The 20,633-nt window shown below is 38.7% G+C and overlaps 1 protein-coding gene across 1 annotated transcript in view; it reads right to left on the reverse strand.

Moving 5' to 3' along the window:
* The window catches only part of LCLAT1 (lysocardiolipin acyltransferase 1), a 94,227-nt gene that overhangs the window by 64,711 nt on the left and 8,883 nt on the right, over window positions 1-20,633 (reverse strand). Inside the window, exon 2 of the mRNA XM_079969322.1 lies at window positions 2,130-2,298. Within this exon, the coding sequence (XP_079825448.1) occupies window positions 2,130-2,294 (165 nt within the window). The 5' untranslated portion in view covers window positions 2,295-2,298. The remainder of the gene's footprint in view (window positions 1-2,129; window positions 2,299-20,633) is intronic.

Raw genomic sequence — 20,633 nt, forward strand, 5'->3', positions numbered from 1 at the left:
TAGTTCACTTAGTCCCATTAAGTCTGAGGAGTCTGACTCTCCTTCCGGACTGAGACGTTCAGATAGAAAGAGGCAGAAGCCACAACATTTTGCAGATGAACATTTTAATACTGTGTATGCCAATAAGGCGGTTTTTGAGCCAAAAAGCTACAATGATGTTCAGAATTTACCTAAGCACCAAGCTGCAAATTGGTATAAAGCTATGAACTCTGAGATAGCTTCTTTAAAAGAGCATAACACTTGGTCTCTTGTACCACAAACCCCAGATATGAGACTTATTGATTCAAAATGGGTTTATAGAGTTAAAATGAATGACAAAAATGAAATTGTAAGGTACAAGGCAAGATTAGTTGCTAGAGGTTTTCAACAAATTCCAGGCGAAGATTATGATTTGTGTTATTCACCAAGTGTAAAATATGAAACAGTTAAGCTTTTGTTAAAAGATGCATCACAACGTGGACATTCTGTTTATCACCTAGATATAAAAACTGCATATTTGTTTGCAGATTTAAAAGAACAAATTTTTATGCGTGTCCCTGAAGGCATAGACGCTGCTGAAGGTTTGGTATGCAAATTAAATAAATCCCTTTATGGTCTGCACCAAAGTGGAAGGAATTGGCACCAAACTTTAGCAAAAGAACTGCTGGATATTGGTTTTTCACAAGGAAAGGCAGACAATTGTGTGTTTATAAAGGAAAGGGCAAACTCTGTAACGAAGATATGTGTGTATGTAGATGACGTGTTAATTTCTACAAAAACTAAACAGGAATATGAAGAGGTAGTATCACAGTTACAGAAGAAATTTGATGTGGTGGAATTAGGCATAGCTAAAAATTACTTATCCATGCAAATTGAGAAAGGCAAAAATGGATCTTTTCTGGTTCATCAAACTGCAAAAATTGATGACCTTGTTGAAATGCTACGTTTAGAAAATGCAAATGGGAAGGAAACACCTATGGTGTGTGGTTTCACCTTTACAGGTGAAGATAAGCCATTCTCTAACAAAACTCTGTATCGTTCTGCCATAGGCAAGCTAAATTTCATTCAAAGAATCTCAAGACCAGATATAACTTATGCGTTTCACTTTCTGGCAAAATTTGTGGAAAAGCCCACTACACAATGTTTCTCTGCTCTTAAGAGAGTGGTAATGTACCTTAAACATACCAAACATTATAGGTTGCACTTTACGTCAAGTATTGACAAAGGTTTTGAAATTTTCTGCGATGCATCTCATGCAGTGGAACAAAATAATTGCAGGGGTGTGTCTGGTATGGTGTTTTGTTATAACGGTTGTCCATTTGAATGGAAGTCCCAGACACAAACCATTATTTGTCTCTCCACAACAGAGAGTGAATTATGTGCATGCATTCAGGCCACTCGTGATGTAGAATGGTATCTGCAAGTATTCACAGACCTACAGATGCAAGTAACACTACCAGTAAAAGTTTACCTTGATTCCCAGAGTGGACTCGCTATCCTATGTTCAGAAACCAATACGCAGCGCACCAGAGTCTTAAGATTACGTTTGCAGTTTGTAAAGAAACTAATTGCTGATGAAATGATTGTATTTGAATATGTCCCAGGTGATAATCAAATTGCGGACATTTTTACAAAAGCACTTCCAAAGGTTACACATGAAAAACATGTACAAAGTATGCTTTATGTTTTTGTTCCACAATGATGAACCGCAGGGGAAATGTTGAATGGTTACTTTAAATGTAAAGGTTCATCATTGTTCCACCTAATGTGTATGTCTTTAAGGGGCCAGAGCAAGGGCCAGAGCAAGATAACGAGACCCAGCTTTACAGCTGTGAAACATAGCAGGTGCTGCTGAGTTGTACTGATTAAGGTGTGTCAGCATTTGGTTGTAGTATATAAGGAGCAGCACCTAGCTCTCCCATTACCCTGGGGGTTGGGTTGGTGGTTGGGTCTGGTTTGTTGTTAATGTATTTAGTGTATAAGGAGTTTTTGTTTTTTGTAATTAAAACCTTGCTTAAGTTATTTTTGAGTCCCTTTCTTTTTAATGCATGATCTCCCCAGCAAGCTCTCTGCAGCGCTACCATACTGCAAATAGCCAACAGTTTGAGCAGTTGGGACTTTTCATAAGATGTAAGATGTAAGCAACTTACCACTGGAAGTGTAAGCCAAGTAGCCACAACGCGATCAGTGATCCAGCGATACCAAGATGGGGAGAAAAACATCAATGGCAGCAAGGGGCCAAGCATGAAAATGCTTCCGAAAAAACTTCCCAAGAATAGTGTAAGTACAAAATAAATTCCTTTCCATGACACCATGGCTCTGAAAAAGAGAAAGAAAGGTGTTTATGGAAACAGCTTCAATGTTGATGTCTTCCTGAATTGGCTCCTCTCCAAGCTTTTCAATTGACGGTACTCAATTTCTGTCATACATTTTGGATTTGAAACTACAGAGAGGGGAAGAAAACCAGTTTGTTGGCAAGTCAGCCTCAGGCCAGAGATGGTCAGTTTCTTAAAGCCACTCTGTACCTCCAGCGTAACCCACAATATAGCTGCCTAGATAACTTGCACCATTACTGAATCCACCACCCTATAATTTGTACTCCGCATGTGATTTTCATTCCATTTTGCACAGACAGATCTTGTGGATTTTGCACCAAGAGAGCCCTGAAAAGTTTTGAAACAGACACAAACTGTAAACCCCCCCCCCCCCCCCGTGGCTCAGGTGCACAGCTTGCATCTGCCAGGAGCCGTGCATTCAGTATTGTCAGCCTAATTCTCTCTCCCAGTTGAAATCAAAACAGGCCGCCTGCCTCCCTGAACAAAAGGCACTTTGTGAACAAAAAAGGAAGCTTTTCTGGTAAAAAAATTAACTTGTTTTATCTGTTGCATCTCCTTTGTAACCTCACTGTACACTGCTTAGAAACTACGCTGCTAAGCTGTGTATAAATTGTTGAATTAAAATAATTAAATAAAACCATTACTTCAAAAAGTAAAGGAACATGAAACGCTGAGGTGGGGGTGAGAATATGCGATTCTGAATGAGGCCATACAAGAGGCAAAGGGCTAAAGCCTGCTCCCTCCAAGTACCGGTCCAGCTCTGGCCCCCAAGTCAGCTTTTGAATAAATCATGTACGGCACTAGCATAACATTTAGTTTGGCCTTCAGCCTAACGGGAATTCAAATGAGGATGTCCAAGGGAGCATATCTCCCTGTCTGTGTTTACTCTAAAATTTTCTCACCTTCTGCTGCAGAATATGTTACTGCAGAACTGACCCCTCTGTAAGAAAAAATGCTATATCAATTCCCAAATCACCGTTGCAACAGACTCTGGGATGAATACAATACATCACCAATCTCTATTAAGATATAATCAGAATAAAATTATAAATATAATTAAGATAATATAAATTATAAAAAGACTATCAGAGTAGCACTACTGTCGGTTAGAACCATAATGTAGATCTGTTATTAAATGTGCTAGATACCACAAGAAATGTTGCTGGCCAAATGTGGACCAAAGAGTATCTTATTATTCTCTAGGAAACTTTCCATCATAGCAGCCACCTTGTTATCATTAAACAAATATGGAAACACTAATTTTCTAAATTAGAATCTACAAATAGCCAGTTTTTCCATTATTTAGGATTAAATTGGTTGTTTAGAAGATGAGGAGCTTAGCACAGGCTTTTCTTGTTCACTACTCTGAAGAGCTCTCTAAAAGGCAGCTTTAAAATTACAGGCAAGAAATCACACAAGACAGACAGGAAACTAGTGCTTTCAGTTTGGTGGAAGTGGGGAGGAATAGCAGTGGGAAAGCAACCCATTATGCAAAGCCATTGGAGCCCATTTATTTTCAAGTTCCAGTAAAGCATGAACATGCAGAACCTGGCTCTCTCCAGCAAATCAAGATGTGAGTACAATGGAGTGGTGACTGAATTATCTAACAAATACATTGTGTCAAACAAGCACAGAATTTCTAAAATTGTGGCTTTTAGTTTTGGTAAATAACAGAACAAGAAAAAAGGTCGCTTGTTGTTTACAAAACACAAACACACATACTGCTTATAAAGGAGAGGGCTGTCTTTCAAGCTTTTCATTCAGAATGCCAGAGAGTATTTTTAGTAAGCAATACAGGAATATTATCCAATCCAATTCAATTGGGAGGACTAGCATGAAGTTCCACCTCTGCCACTGACTCACTGTCTTGGTTCACACATAATGCTGAACCATGGTTTAGCTTTTTGTGCACAATGCTAACTATGATTTACTAAAACAGATCAGGGTCCATAATCATGGTTTGAACTTTGCTTATTTCGATAAATCATAGCTAACTCTAAGTACAGTTTGTCCAGATTCAGCCATAACAAGAACACATGGATAGTTGAAAATGGAAGATGGAAGCAGAAGTTTCTGATATCCTCTTCTCAGCTGCACTGGAGGTAGAAATGCACAAGCTTATTGTCCATGCACATTGGGCAGGAGGTGTATGCAGCTGCTGGGCTTGTTTGCCTGTAACACTAAATCATGGTTCAGCATTATGGAGACAAGTCTCAACAAAGCATCAGGCTCACATGTTACTTTCCTTGCCCTCCTCTGCCAAGTTTACTTTAAATGTCAAAGCATGATGGCTTAGCATCATGTGCAAACACAATCAGCAGTTAAAACATGCCAGCTAACCCATGGTTTGAGGTCTGCTTGTTTTAGAAACTAACCACTGTTTGCTTTAAGCCAGAATTACTGGTTCACAAGTAATGCAAAGCCAAGATTATCTGAAGCTGAAACTAAACTTGGCAGGAGTCCTCCTCCTGGATGCAAGGGGCCTTGCACTTCCATCATCATCATTTCAATTGATATACAGTGGTACCTTGGGTTACATATGCTTCAGGTTACATACACTTCAGGTTACAGACTCCACTAGCCCAGAAATAATACCTTGGGTTCAGAACTTTGCTTCAGTGACGAGAACCCGCTCGCCATCCGTAAATAATCAGTCTCACACCATGATGGGTTGCAGAAATCTGGCCGCAGCTCTCCTCTAGAAGCTGCTGTAGCCCCAACCTTTATTGTGTGTCCACGAAAAGATACAAATTCAAGGAGAGAGCTTTGCCTCAGTCAGCAGATAAAAGACAATACAATACATTAGTCTCATGTTCTCACACCAGACCACGCAGTTGATCATGCTATGCTACGTGGACCAATCATTGGATGGCATGAGCTGTCCACGCGCTGCTCATGCTTCCAAGCAATGCTTTCTGCTATGAAATCATCCTTGCAATAATAATCTTTTGCCCATGCTCTTATGGACAAATGACCATATTCCCACACTTCAGGATGAGAACAGAAATTGCGCGGCGGCGGGAGACCCCATTAGCTAAAGTGGTACCTCAGGTTAAGAACAGTTTCAAGTTAAGAACGGACCTCCGGAATGAATTAAGTACTTAACCCGAAGTACCCCGTACTATCTTTTATCAAAAGATCCCAGGGTGGTGTACAGCATCAAGAAAACGTTTTACAGAACGTCAATAGTGAAAACTTAATAAAAAGCATAACAATATGATAAAATAATCATAATAAATGTCCCTGGCACCTAAAGAATGTAAATAATGGTGCCAGGTGAGCCTCTCTGGGGATAGCATTCCAGTCAGGAAGGCGCCACAGAAAGGGCCCGTTTTTGTGTTGCCACCCTCCAAAACTCTCAGGAGTGGGGACATAGAGATAACAAGTGCAGGGTCTGGGTCAGTCTGCATGGGGAGAGGATGTACTTAGGGTATTGAGGTCCTGAGCTGTGTAAGGATTTATAAGTGAACAGCAGCTCTTTGAACTGGGCCTGGAAACTAATTGGCAGCCAATGAAGTTGGGCCAGGATTGGTGTTATATGCTCAAACCATCTTGTTCTGGTGAGCATTCGGCTTGTTAAGGCTCATCCATGTACCATTAAATCATGGGAAAGTGTTATTTGTCAACCAACCCATGGGTTTCATTCAAGGATCATGCCTTACATGGTTTCTGCTATGCATAGTTAGGAACCGACACCATGGCTTATGCTTCCAAATACATAATAGGCAATACATGTGCAGTGTGAAAAGAGGAAAGCACTTGGTAAGGAAAGGGAGTTGTGTGGACTGGATGTAGTTGATTTCATTCTCCTTTCTTTCTCTATTTATCTCCATTTTGGGTAAGCTGTGTGGCGGGGTGAGTAAATATACAGTATAACAGCAAGCAGCAGGCACAAACTATAATTTTCAAGCAAGCCCCTCCTAAATGATAGTTTGCGTGCTGACAAAGGTTCAGAAGTAAAAGCATGGCCTCTGAATACAGCCAGGGTAAGAGCCTAAGAAAGTCACTCTGTCTCATTTCACCTTCTGCAAGTAAGAATAATCACCCCTGGAGGCGCACTGCATTGTCTCTTGAGACAGACGCCAACAACAACAAGGAACTTAAGTTGGGTTGAAAGTAGCTGCTCTTCATTATCTCAGTCTTCTTAGGTTCATGTCAACTTAAAATGTATTCAGTAAACTTGGGGAACAGTGCACTCTCAGTGAGCTTTCAGCATAAATTCTTAAAACCTTCCTGCCACCGAAAAATACTAAACCATCCTTTTTGTCATTTTGTCTCTGTCTGTGAATTAAATAAAAAGCTTCAACCCAGGTACTTGGCTGCCCAAAGTTATCCATGATCCACTGCTTGCTTCTGAAAATCTAAGGCTACTTAGGAATTTGAAAATATACAGTATGTCCACTCCTGAATGACACAATAGAAGTAGTCATTCAAAATCTGAATTCAATACATTGCTACTACTTTGTCCAAAGAAAGCAAAAGCAACTCCATCCCAATATGGTACATTTTGTTAATCAGCTTAGGGAAACATTTTTTCCTACACTCAATAGCCATCTTTTCCTATAACGGGAATAAGTTTGCAAACCTTCTAAAATACCATATAAAAGCTTTATTCCAAGTAATTTTCCACTTCTACAAAAAGATTGAGAAGTGTGGGGATGAATTAGGTCAAAGTGGAGGCTGGAAATTTTGAGATACAACTCTACTGCAGCACTAAACAGATTTCTCATCTATTTTGTGGCAGAACTCCAAGTTATTGGTTTATTGTACATTCACATTTTCTTGTTGCCATAGCAAGAGAAAAACATTTTCTGTTTCCAGGTAACAGGGGACAGTAAATCCTAAAATATTTTGTTTTATTTTTCAGTTAATTTTAAACATTCTTGGCTAAGAATAGAAAGTAACTTTCCAAAACAGTTGCATTTTTATTCCAGTGTTTATTATTGTAATAAACATACAAAACACACATAACAAAATCACATAAAAGAAACAAAAATATTTCAAAGCCAAAACTCATAAGAGCATCAAAAGCATAATAATCTATATAGAAACCCTAATGTACAAATATTCCCAAATCATTCAACTCTATTTATTGACTATAACCTTCCAAAAATAACTTCAACGAATTGTTAGATCTAGTCAGTGTCAGTTCCTAACTTGCAATACAGTACCATGTACTCCTTTGCCTCCTTCCTCGGTACTTGCATCTTGGTTTAATTAAATTGAAGTTAGTCATTACATTTGAAATGGGATGCCGTGATTTATCACCACTTTCCTAACCTGGCTGCTAAACTATGAATTGGGAAGCTGGGAACTGAGCTTCCAAACCAGGCCATCAGCAGTACAGTACAATGTTAAACAAGCCTACTTGACTTCAATGAGGTGTGCTCCTAGATGAGTTAAGAATGCAGCCAGACAGTGCAAGCCTAACCATGTCCACTTAGTCCTCCTGAATTAAATAAGACTTACTCCCATATTACTGGGGTTAGGACTGCAGCCCTAGTCATTCAGCAACTCCAGATTTCAGGTTTGTACTTTCCCATCTCTTCAGAACAAATCATTTTAATTTTTGTTTACTATAATTCAAGAAATAGTATCTCCATTGTCTTCCAAAATTGAGAAAGATTTTTTTTTTTGGTAGATTTTAAACAAGTGGAATAGCAATCCAGTCTCCTGTTTGTGCAAAAACCTTCCAGTGTCCTAAAATAAATGCTACTGCATTCATCAGTATAACCTGTTATTTCTTGTATTTTTCTTTAAAAAAAATAATGCAAAAGAAATTTCACAATACAATAAGCAATAAGACAGAGGATCCTTACAATTTCTTAAGTTTCTAGAGTGTCAATTACCATTTTGCAATGATTTTATAAGAATTTCTGATTAGATGACAGAAATTCTCATTTCCATTCTCCAGATCACCATTGTGGGAACATGTTGTGTGCAGTATGGATGTCATGATTCCATGCATCACAATGTTCCTTTCTCTGATTGGCTCTCTCATGCATCCTGTGTTTACAGTCAAACAAACATGGAAAAAATAACTCAGTTAGAAGCCTGGGTAATTAACAGGCCCTCCTGGTTCTGGGAAGTGAACAATGTGATAATGAGGCTTTTAGTTTTGCTGTTATTTGTGCCAGGTAAGCACAGAACAAGTCAGAGCCTGGGGAAAATAATCAAGCAGGGGCTGGATACTTCTTTCCTTCAATGGGGTTCCTACTTTATTCTAGCAGTTTAAAAGGCAAGCTGTCTTTCTTTCATTTCCAATTAAAAGCTGCATTGCAGCTGACTCAAGCTCCATTGTTAAAACTCAACATGCTTTTCAGATATCTATGCACAGGATAGCAGTCATGCCACCTGACTGATCAGTGATCTGAGTTATCTTCCCAGACAAATTCCAACATACTAATAAAACCCACCTTTTGCAGCTATTCTATGAGTGCCAGCTGATTCAAAGTCTTGTGGAGGGTATATCAGTTCTGTCTAGGAATATGGGCTATGGGACTGTCATATTTAGAAAGAAGAAGAAGAAGAAGAGTTTGGATTTGATATCCCGCTTTATCACTACCCGAAGGAGTCTCAAAGCGGCTAACATTCTCCTTTCCCTTCCTCCCCCACAACAAACACTCTGTGAGGTGAGTGAGGCTGAGAAACCTCAGAGAAGTGTGACTAGCCCAAGGTCACCCAGCAGCTGCATGTGGAGGAGTGGAGATGCGAACCCGGTTCCCCAGATTACGAGACTACCGCTCTTAACCACTACACCACACTGGCCTTTGGGGACATGTAGAACAGCAGTTGCAGACCATCCATGTCTCTTAAATGCAGAGGAACCCAGATGCAATCCTTGGCATCTATCCCCAGGCTGTGCTGTTGAGGAATGGAAGCCGCTGCCAGTGAGTGTAGATAATACTGAGCTAGATGGACTAATGGTCTGACTCAGTATAAAGCAGCTTCCTTTCTAAGTCTACCCATCAAAATTTACCAGTACACCATTGTTCCTGCTGCTTAAACTAATCCTTTAATTCCTTAATGTCAACTTAACTTTTATCACATGCTTAAAGTTTCACGTCAAACTTTTTGAAACCTGCTTCTCCGGGCAGGTTTCTATATACAAAAGATAAACATAATCTCAATGTTTCCTGTGACATTGATTTCTTATTCCTATTCTTCGCTAGTGCTAGTCTTTGTGATTATCTATTTTCCATTCTTTTAGCTTGAGAATATTCAGATATTTATTTTTACTACTACTATTCATGGAGAAGTATTATTGTGAGTTTGTGGCAAAACTGATTTATTCCCATATTCTAAAGTTCAGTTGAACTAAATCAAAACCTTTTATGGTTTCCAAAAATGCTTTAAAACAAGATCTTGGTCTCTACAGTAAACGAGAATGCACGCATGAAGAATTGCATCCCATGAAATACATGAAACAATATGAAATCTATTCCTATCTTCTGGTCAAAAATAAAAGTCTTAACTGTTTCTAAAATTAAGAAATGTCCAAGCAGCTGCACAATAGTCAAAATTTGACCTCTATGTTCAAGTGCATTTTCAGCTTCTGAAAAATCTTCAGAACCATCGATCCAATTTAGAAGCCTACTTTCAAATCACCTGCAATCCCCGTCTCTGCCCACCCCCAAACTCAGACCTCACCATCATCAAAGGAATATAAATACACACTTTTCTCCACCAAGTATCAAAAAAACTGAAATAATCATTAGATAGGTTTCTTTATATTTTGCTATGTCATCTTTCAATCCACTCCCCTCAGCAGATGCTGAACCTTTTTACCCTTCTGGACTTCTCTGGATATCAAGAACTAAACCAGCATCTCTTCTCAAACATCTCTAGGTACTATTGTTTAAAAAGGACGAACACACAAAGGAGTCTTGTGATATCTTAAAGAGTAGCAAGATTTATTTTGGCATAAATCTATGTTCACTAATCCCACGATCTTTGTGAACATGACAAATCAGTTCTGAAACTTAAGACAAAAACTGGTTTCATATAGTTAATTGCCTTATTATGCAAGACAATAAAAGATGTGAGACGCATCCTGAACTGAACATTTGGGGTGAAATTTATGCTAGTCACATGGAATATAGTTTATATTTTCTGACAATCACGTTACACTAATTCTTTGTTTTACTTATCTTCTTCCACGTACAGTCATTTCATTACCAGTTTGCTGATCTGTTGGTCCCAACTTATACAGTATCTATTCTGGCATAGACCGTTATTCCTTTTTTTGCCTTCATCACTTCCCATCACAATCCCAGCAGGACTTGGGCAGAATTCTCTCTCCCTTCCATTCAAGCTCTTCAAATATTAAATTGCGGTGACTTGGGTCACTGGATTTATATCATTCATACAGAAGTGTGATGCACATTCTGCTAGATTTAGAATGCGAGTCCGATTTGTAATCTTGGTTTGGAGGGATAGTCACACGCAGTTTTGCCAGTTTGGACGTCATGGCAAACAGCAGTTTGAGGAAATCAGGAAGTGTTATATTAAGGCACATATAAGAAGGAAGGAGCATCTTGATTTCTGAAAAAAAACAAATATGACCTTAAAGCAGCCTCGGTACATACTTCCAACACCCCCAGGCAGTAGCTTAATGTTGATTTTTATGCTGTTAAGCTGGTTCTCTCCTTGTTTTATATATTATGTTTGACAGATTTGACAGATGTTTTAGTGGGTTGTTGTTGTTTTAGGATTATGTTATTTCATTTGTGTTTCTATTAAAAACATTGTTAACTACCTCAGAGGTTTTTTTTCTTCAAAATATAAGAAAATATTAATTATATTCTCAAATACCAAGGACAGATCAAGAAGGTCATAACTTTTTTGTAGGGAACAAAATGCCCACATTAAAAGAAGAAAGGAAATCACAGAAAGACAATGAATGGCTCAATATTCCCTCCCTCTTCTCATTTGACCTTACTCTCAATGAACTCAGCGTTAAACCAAAAAGCCATATTGAGAACACCAGGTAAGTTATTTAGAAATGGCTGTAAATGGGGTGTCAAACAGTGAAGCAGCTGCTCCATAAATAGAGTGATGGAAAGAAGCCTCATTTTTATTCTCAGCTGTATTCCTATTCATGAAATCTCACACAATCTGGACTTGAGCAGCAGTAGCAAGAATTGTCCAGAGAGGAATAACTAATCAGCCACAGCTTGTAGCTTCCCCCCCACCATCAAAACTGTTCCTGTTTGTTAATTTCTCTCTCTCTCTCTCTCTCTCTCTCTCTCTCTGTCTCTCTCTCTCTCTCTGTGTGTGTGTGTACGTGTGTGTGTGAACAATTCCATGTAACTGCTTCACAGCTTTCTAGACACAAACCTCGTCAACTCATTCTTTACATTTCTACCATCTCATGGTGCTCATTTCAACAGCAATAAATGCAATAGCTCTTTGGTCATTTTTGCTCTGAAAAATGGAATGAGTCAAAAAAGAGCAACTATACTACCTCCCAAGGGATTCAGTTTTGTTTTGTTTTTGTTTTTAATTCTGTTGGGATAGTCACAACCACAAACATCTGTAATGGAATGCAAGGCTTATTCGTGAGATTTCCACTGATAATTTTATTTTACAAAGAAGAAATGGATTGTGTCCTCTATTTTGAGAGGGCCTTTTTAAACCTTTCATGCTTCCACACATACACAGGAGCTCCAAACTTTAAGAACCAAACGTGTTTGGCACATAAGACACCAGTGTTAACTGGCCTTTTCCACAGCAAAATTTATGAATCACAGAAAGCATACAGATGCTGGCATTATCAGGGTTCCAGTATTTGCACATAGGCCTCGGGTGCCTTACATGCTTAACTTGGGAAACACTAGTGTAACACTAGTTTACATGCAGCAATCATATTTGCTATGAAAAGAACACAGCTCCTTTTTAAACAGACACAAAAAAACCTTTTATGCTTTCTAGCAATTTAGTTTTTGAATGCAAAAAATGTGAGAAGTTTACTTTTAAAAAATAAGATTTGGGGAGGGGGGTGTTAAAAACAAAAACAACCCTCAGCCATAGTTACTGATTCTGTCTTTTTTTTAAAAAAAAAAAAAAGTCTGTTTCCTACAGTGGTTCCCATCAATTCCAGTAGGGACCTCAACTCCTGCTTTATAAATGCATATCGAATGTAAATGCTTGCTCGACAGGTTGCATCCTGGCAACCCTGGTTATCAGGATGTTATTTTTAAACCATATGGGTATGGTTTTGATCCCTTCACACCTTAAATGGAAACAATAGAAATGTCTATTTCTGCGGCATTAAAAATCAAATCACTTCATATCTCCCTGTCAGCTCCGTCTGTAATGATCTTGGAGAGGACAACAACAGGGACAATCTGAAGTACCAATTCATTGTGAAAAGCTTCTTGTATTTTTAAAACATTCCATAAAGGGTGGGTTAAGAAGCAATTAAAAACCACCATTAAAAACCAGCAATTTGGACTGAAGAAAAAAATGAGCAATAAAGTGTATATAAGTATACAGTCTTCTTAAATGGAGTTTGGATAAGGTTTTGTCCTTAACTGGTGTTTAAAATAACCATATTTTTTAACTGAACCATCTTTTTAGCTCAATCCCCAATTAGATTTTTGACATTTTCCTCAATAAAATGTTGAACCAGCAGGTCACTAACATCTTCTATTTCATGAGCATTACATTTGTGACATCACTTGTTCCACTTTCAGTAAAAAGTGCATTTATTTAATTTTAGAGAATTTGGAATGTCCAATGCATAGGAAAAACAATGACTTCAGTCCAAAGGCACCTGCAAGAGCTGGGAAAGCTAGCTCATCAAACTTAACTAGGGATTTTTGAGGACTATTACCTCCTATTTACATTTACAAGAACTTGGCATAATGGAAAGAAGTCATCATATATCTGCAGTCACTTGTACAGGAAGATCACAAAATTTTGTTAAAGCTGTTCCCCTTAATAGAGAGCTTAATATAGTTAAATGTTCATACGAGATCCAAATGGCACATTAAACAGCAGAAAATGATCAAATTCTGGATTCTACCACTTCAGATTACAGGGAATGGAATATTTTTGGCTGCTCCATCCCCTGGTGAACTCCAATTACTTCTAAGAGAAAGAGAGTGTCTTTAGCATCTCAAAATATTTCCTAAAAGAAATGGGCAAAACAGTTATTCAACAGCACAGAAAATGGACCAAGAAGAAATTGTTTTAAAACTATGAAAAGGTAAAGTGAGATTAGACATCAGAAAAGAAAACCTCCTAATGGTAAGTAGAAAACACTGATGAAGGAAAACATTTGCCTGAGTTTGTAGTATCTTATTTCCTTGACAATTCCTTGAAATGCCAGACAGATGTCAGTCACAGATAACTGTGTACAGGTAAATCATACCCCTCGACCTAATCTCAAAAGCTGTTGAGTGTAGTAGTTTGCTCATTAAGAAGTTGTTGCCACCACAGGAACTTGGAAGGGAACAGTTCCAATATGGGATGAGTGTGCGAGGGAGAAAGTCTAAGAAACCCTTTCATTCTAGGAGCATCAGGCAAGGTTGGGGAAAGAAGTGCTCAAGGGCACTTCTGGTATTAGCAGGAAAGGAAAATAAACTTTGCTTCCAGAAGCCAAAAGATGCAGAGGGAGGCTTGGTTACACTTATTTCCTCATTAAAAGGTAAATGTATGAAAGGATCCTTAGTAAACACATTTTGAAGACAGAGAAAAGTTGTTCGTTTTTTACAGAATGGTTGATGGTGGAGGAGGGCAGTAAGGGAATTTTGCTCGGTAAACCCTGGCAATTACTGAGCATACCTTCTTGTCCTTTTGTTATTTTGGTTCATGCTGCTGACATTTTTCAATCTGAACAACAAACAGAGGGGGGGGGGTAGATTACTTGAGGCCCATTTCCCAGGCTGCCTGGACTCAGAAGAGCTGGAAAACTGCCTCAGGAGATAAAAGCATAGATGCTGAAACTCCGAAACAACTTATTTTTAACAGAGAGCATGCATGTAGAGAAGGGAGAAAACGCCTGTAAAATAAATAAAGGCCATGCTTTGCCTCCAACCAGAGTGATAGTCTAGTTATACGCCTAATAAAGGAAATAGTTCTTTTCACATCTCCTGACATACACCAAACAGTGAGCTGGAAGTGGGATGTTAGAATACTCTGGCTGAAACCAGAACCTTGCTAGTACAGTCTTATGCTGCCCAGGAAACCAAGTTGGAGCTTAGCCAGTCCTCTTAGTTCTTTCAGTTACCAGCTAGTCAAGCATCAATGGCATCAATGGGCTTTGTACCTCAAAACAAAAGTTGAGCTTAGCTTAGTAGCTAACTGACAGCCAGTGCAATTATTTCAGCAGTGTAGTGAGGTAACCAAGTTTGCTGATTTCAATGGGATCTAAATGCAACTAATTTAATTTACATCCAGTCTATTGAGTTTTCACTTGCAACAATGATCTTCATGGAATTTACTCATAGGTTGCCTGCTGTGCTTTTAAACCGTACTATGATACACAGAATTACAGGAGCTAAAGCTTCCCCACCATTGACTTTAATGCCAGCTAAAGCTTTGAATGAATGATGTCTGCATGCTACCTTCATACATTTTGATCATCTAGAGTCCTTTAATCTAACACAAAACTCTTAGCCTACCAACTGATGAAGCATTCCAATCAGATCTGCAACTCAGTTCTGGAAACATTACTTTGAATTCTCATAATGAAAACTTCCTTTAAAATGTTATTGTAATAATTCAGCATTGGCTGCAGTTTTCTTGACAGCTTGTATTTCTTTAACAAAACTGTCTCAAATGGATTGTGCACAGCATTCTTTCAAGAATTAATTTCCTTTCAGTGTAAGATGTTAAGGCACTAAAAGTGTGCAGGAATTCTAGTCTTGAGGGATACACTAGCTCTAAAATGTTATTTTATAATATCCCACTGACTTTTTTGAAGATATAATGTTGGCTAAAGTTCTATTTTGGGGAAACAGAAAACTATTTATTTCCTGTAGCAGTTCTAGTGTAAAACTGTATGGAACAAACATCTGATGTTATGTATTTGTATTTCAATATAAAACACAACATTTTAAGTACATAATTGTTAATTCTAAAGAATTAAATGCCAGTCATTACTTTAAAGACAGAATTTCCTGATGTCACTATATTCTGAAGAATTCTGCAGCTGGAACTGCTTGGCAGGGGGTTGGACTCGATGGCCCTTGTGGTCTCTTCCAACTCTATGATTCTATGATTCTATGAAATAGAACAGCACAGTTCAGCCAAACTACATTGCCTGTTTTTTCCTGCCTTTGCTTCCCATGTGCTCTTAAAATACCTAGTATGGGGCATCTAGAGGTCTTATAATAACTTCATGAAGCAGAGTCCCATAAAAGGTCAACTAAGAAGGCAGATCACATTGGTTAAGTATGTGTGCAGGTATGCACTCAATCACACAACACACTACAAGCGGGGAGGATGAAATCCTGCACAGGTTTACTCAAAAGTCCAAATGAAGTCAATACAGTTTACTCCCAGGTAAGTGGGCAAAAGACTGCGGTCTAAGAGTTTGTCCTGCACCTGTGTACACAATCTGCACCCCAGGATGTGAATGAACCAGCTCTCATTTTAGCTATTACAGGGGACAATTTGCTCTACTAACATGAAAAAAGGTAATTACTACTTTGAAAATTCTCCACCTGGTGCTGCATCCATTCATTATGTTGCTAATTGCTTTTTTTTAAAAATGTATTTTAAGACATGGAAAATTTTCCATGAAAATAACAGCAGGGAGAATTTTTCCACCCCACCTCGCTGATTAGGAAAAAATGAATAGAAAGGACTGTTCAAGAGCCAGGCATATTTTACATCAGTTAGGCTACTTTTCCCCTTATGCACTCAAAGCAGAATTCTTTCCTCTGATTTAGAGATGAACTCAGGCTCCTTTGATGTGTTTGAACAGGTAAAACAAGTGGGGTCTGCAACAAAATATTGCAGTAGGGAGTGCTTCTGTGTATAGGTTACTTCTCTCCCCCACCCTAGCTTTCCTCCCCGCCACCCCATTCCTCCCAAACAGTCAGCATTGTCAGTGAGCATGCTGAATGGGGCACTTAGGGCTTTGTCTCTTGCCACTAAAAGTGCACCCTCCCCCCCCCCATAAAAGGGTTGGGGTGGTTGGTACTTCTGAGCATGCTAATACCTCCCCCCTTGGGCAGTGACATTTGGTGAGTCAAGTTTTCTATTAGTATATTTGACAGTTATTTAACATTCTACAGTACTGATAAGTACTTGCTATTTTATGAACCATGACAACAAACTGCTAACATGACAAAAAGACTAATGAATGAGCACACATCCATTTCATTAACAGGTTGATGTCTTCATTCAATCTCATTTCTGCTTTGGCGCAAGTTTATATACATTTAATAAGAGTCAACCCTTGGAACAAAACAAGAATTTGTACTCAGCATAGGTTCTGTGTTGAGCCACCCTGCAGTGTTAAATGAAGGAATGAACAATTTTCATATGACAGAGCTCCATGCCTACCATTAATGCAGTTGTAAGTTGTGAGAGATTGCTTCTAGTAGCTTGAGTTCCTACTTAAACAGGTATTTTTAAGGTTAAGCTCTGGGACCTGAAACCCAAGATATAACCACTGATGTGGGATAACAAAATTATAAATTGAAATGTCCATTCTGGCATGAAAATGTTGCCAGATATAAACATTGGAAACAGTGGATACTTGTCAAGTTTTCTTTGAAACTTTTATTCAAAGACAAATAAATTTAAACCTTATGTTCTCAACAGCTCAACACTCTGTTCTCTGAAAATCAAGTTTTTGTGAGAAAGCCATCCTCTTGTCACTTGCAATCATTAGAAATATTTTTTTAAGAAACTTATTGCAACTCACAAAGAGCTCTTTCCAAGATAACATAGTGTAAAACTGAAGTGCTTTTCTAGAGATAGCAAGTTGAAACAGTAGGCCCAATGCCATGAAAAATTCAGCATAGGAACAATTACATCCCCAGGAAAAATAGGATCCTCAGTGAGTGAACAATTTGGAATGTGGTTACCTCATTGGCCTATTGAAGAATGCCCTTGATGGAACTAGTAGTGCGGCAGCTCTGCCTCCTCAGAGGCCTGGTCTATTGCAAGGCTTTTAAAAGAAGCTTTATAAATTTGTATTTATACACAATAATTCATTTGTAGCTGAATGTACTGCTAAAGAATGGCAGCACCTTTTAAGCCCTTTTTAAAAAGCTGTAAGTTGCAATCCCTGATAGAAACAAAATGATTTCCTCTACCGCTCACAAGCCTCCCCATTCTAGGTGGACAGGCAGACATACTACATTTGGACCACCAACTGGAAAAAGGTTGATATATTGATAAGCCACTGAAATATTGTTTCTAGAGCTGCATAGTATCGAAAATTCATGTACGGACATCATTCGACTTACACGCGATCAACACATGTGTAACCACATAAATGTGCAGTGGTGGGCAATCAATCTAACAATTTACATCAATTCAAAGCTGGAGGCAGTGGAAGACAGGAGTGCCGGGCGTGCTCTGGTCCATGGGGTAACAAAGAGTCGGACACAAATAAACAACAACGTAAGCTGGAAACGATAGGAGAGAGCTGGAAAGTCCTCATAGCAGGTGAGGAGATCCTCCCCAGAGTCCAAAGATGTTTTAAAGGCTTTTTTTAAAAAAGGAAGGAAAGGAGGGAGGGAGGGAGGGAGGGAGGAACTTATGGGCTCCAAAATGGCGCGAGTGAGCTCTCAATGCTGCTGCACTGCCCTGCTTAACAGCTGTCGGGCAGGAAGCTGTACTGCTGCAGGCTCAAACACATTGTTCTCTGCCCTTTCTGGCAATCTGTAGGCAAAGGTACAGTATGGGTTGCTTTTTGTTATGTAGCGTTCCAAATAGCTCTGAACTTTTTTGCTGTAAAAGAAGAAGAAGAAATCACTCTAGTTACCCGCTCTCACAAGGCTCCCCACTTACATGCATTTCACTTACTGTATGTGCCCATGGGCCCAGAACGTAACCCACACATAAGTGGGGAGTCACCTGTATTTGAAATCTTTCAAGTATATTAACACTGCATCTGCTTCATTTCTTTTACTTTTAGGCAGCGGATACACAAATATTTATCAGCATAAAAGAGTAATAGCAGTAAGAGGGAGACCTCACGACAGCTTCTCATTTTCTATACTCAAGAAGGCAAACAGATGATCGCCAAACAAACCCAATGTATCTCTTGACATTTCAAAGGGGAGAGTAGTGAAGTCTAGTGCCATTTTAGATGAGCAACTATATGGCATGATGATGTCGGGTTGAGTTACAGAGAAGAGAGAATACCAAGCTTCTTCATTCTCAACAAGAAGAGAGGAAAGTAGAAAGAAATACTTGCTACAACACCACCACATTTTTAAAAATGCCTCTGCAACCTGCCAGTGCTCTCAACCACTAGCGCACAGATCTCATTCATTTTTTTAAAAAATGATACACAGTATTGTAAATGGCAGTCTTCCTGTAACATGTTTATTGCAGCATGAGAGAGCAACTGCTTTCCTGTCCAGCTGTCCTGCAAAAGGCAGATATTTCTCTTATATTTTAGTAAATTCCAGTGCTGCAGCAGGCAAATGAGCAGAGCATGTAGTAGGAGAGGTAATCTTTTAAAGAAAGGAACTGGGGAACATTGAAGAATAGAAGCTCTGCAAGCTTAGGAGTTTTCCCTCCACTTTTACAAACTAATTTTTGTGAGCAAGGGTTTACAAAGAGGCAAGTTAAGGCCCAACTCCATAACTTTTCCACATTTGGAGGTTTTATACCAGAAAATGTAAGATGTTGTATACTTCTGAGCTTTTATTAGATTTATTGCAAAAAATAAATAAATGAAAAAGGCAAAACTGCCAAGTTACAAAATTAATGACAGCTTAAAAATTTGAGGGTGGGGATGAAATCCACTCAAGCAATAGTCTTCTCTCCTCTCCTTCCTCCACCTGCAGCCCCCTGAACGCTTCCAAAATGTGTTCCAGAGGGTTGGAGAGCCATCTGGAAGAAATTTTGGGGCATGTAGGGGAAAGGAAGGAAGAAGCAGTCAGACTGCACAAGCAAGAAGTCCATTCTGCTCGCAGATGGACTCTATTGGAGATCACCCAAGAATTTCAGTTGTTCAATGACCAAGATAAAACCCTGAAACAGCACTGCTATTCAAGAAGAAAAAAGAAAAGGGGATAGGCTACCAAGGCCAACCACAATTTTCTGAAACCCTGTTTTTTGAGTGCTTGTTAAACTATAAATTTCAGTACAATCTGAAGATTCAATTATACAAACCATTGCAGGATTAAGACAGTATTTTATTTCAGAAATGCATTCGGGAAGGGTCATAACTGGGTGGAATGCTTTGCACACAGAAGGTTCCATTTCCAATCCCTGACTTCTCCAAGGAAGGCTGGGAAAGATTCCTGCCTGCAAACCCTGGAGAGTAGCTGCCAGTCAGTGCAGACAGTGCTGAGTTAGAGGACTAAATAGTCTAACTTGGCATGAGGCAGCTTCCTATGGTCATATTACATATGTTACATATATTTTGCATTTTAAGTGTTTTAACTGAAGCACTTCATATTTCAAACTAGAGCTTAATGGAGTGTTTTGTACTTTTTTTTTTAATCAGTCAAAGGCATACTGTTTTGCCAAGATGTGGTTGTTTCCATAATATCAAGATATTCATCTGAAATTCCGAGCTCATTACTAGCTGAACAAAGCCCTTACCACATAGTAACATATGCAAAATGGACTGGAACATATTCCCAAACATATTCCCAAATCAAGCAGTGGTGCCAATCCCAAGCATAAGACTGAACAATCCTGTGACCACCAAGGGCTAGGTCTAGATTCATGCATGAGCTAAAGGAGATCTGTGTTTAAGCTATTCACATGCTAGCTTTGGGTGTTGGGTCAATACAACAATAGATGCAAATCATTTTTTGTTTGTTTTCTACAGTCAACAATCTGTACTGACAAATGATTCCATGGCATGAGCAATGCTTTAAAAGCATTTAATGCGATCTGGGAGCCATACCAATTTTCTTTTGCTAATCCAATGGTTCTCAATCTTTTTTCATCTGGGTCACACTTTCAGAATAAAAATTTGCTTGTGCCATACCAAATTTTTAATTAATAAGAAACACATTGAAAACAAAAAGAAACAATTTCTAGCGCTACTTGATTTATAAAATAGAACACAACTACTTTATAACATGATCATGGGACATCCAGAACGTATTAAACAATGCAGCTACATAAGAACATGAATCATTCCCAAAATAGAATTATAAACAA

The sequence above is a fragment of the Podarcis cretensis genome, assembly GCF_951804945.1.
Source record: "Podarcis cretensis genome assembly, chromosome: 3".
Classification (NCBI taxonomy): Eukaryota; Metazoa; Chordata; class Lepidosauria; order Squamata; family Lacertidae; genus Podarcis; species Podarcis cretensis.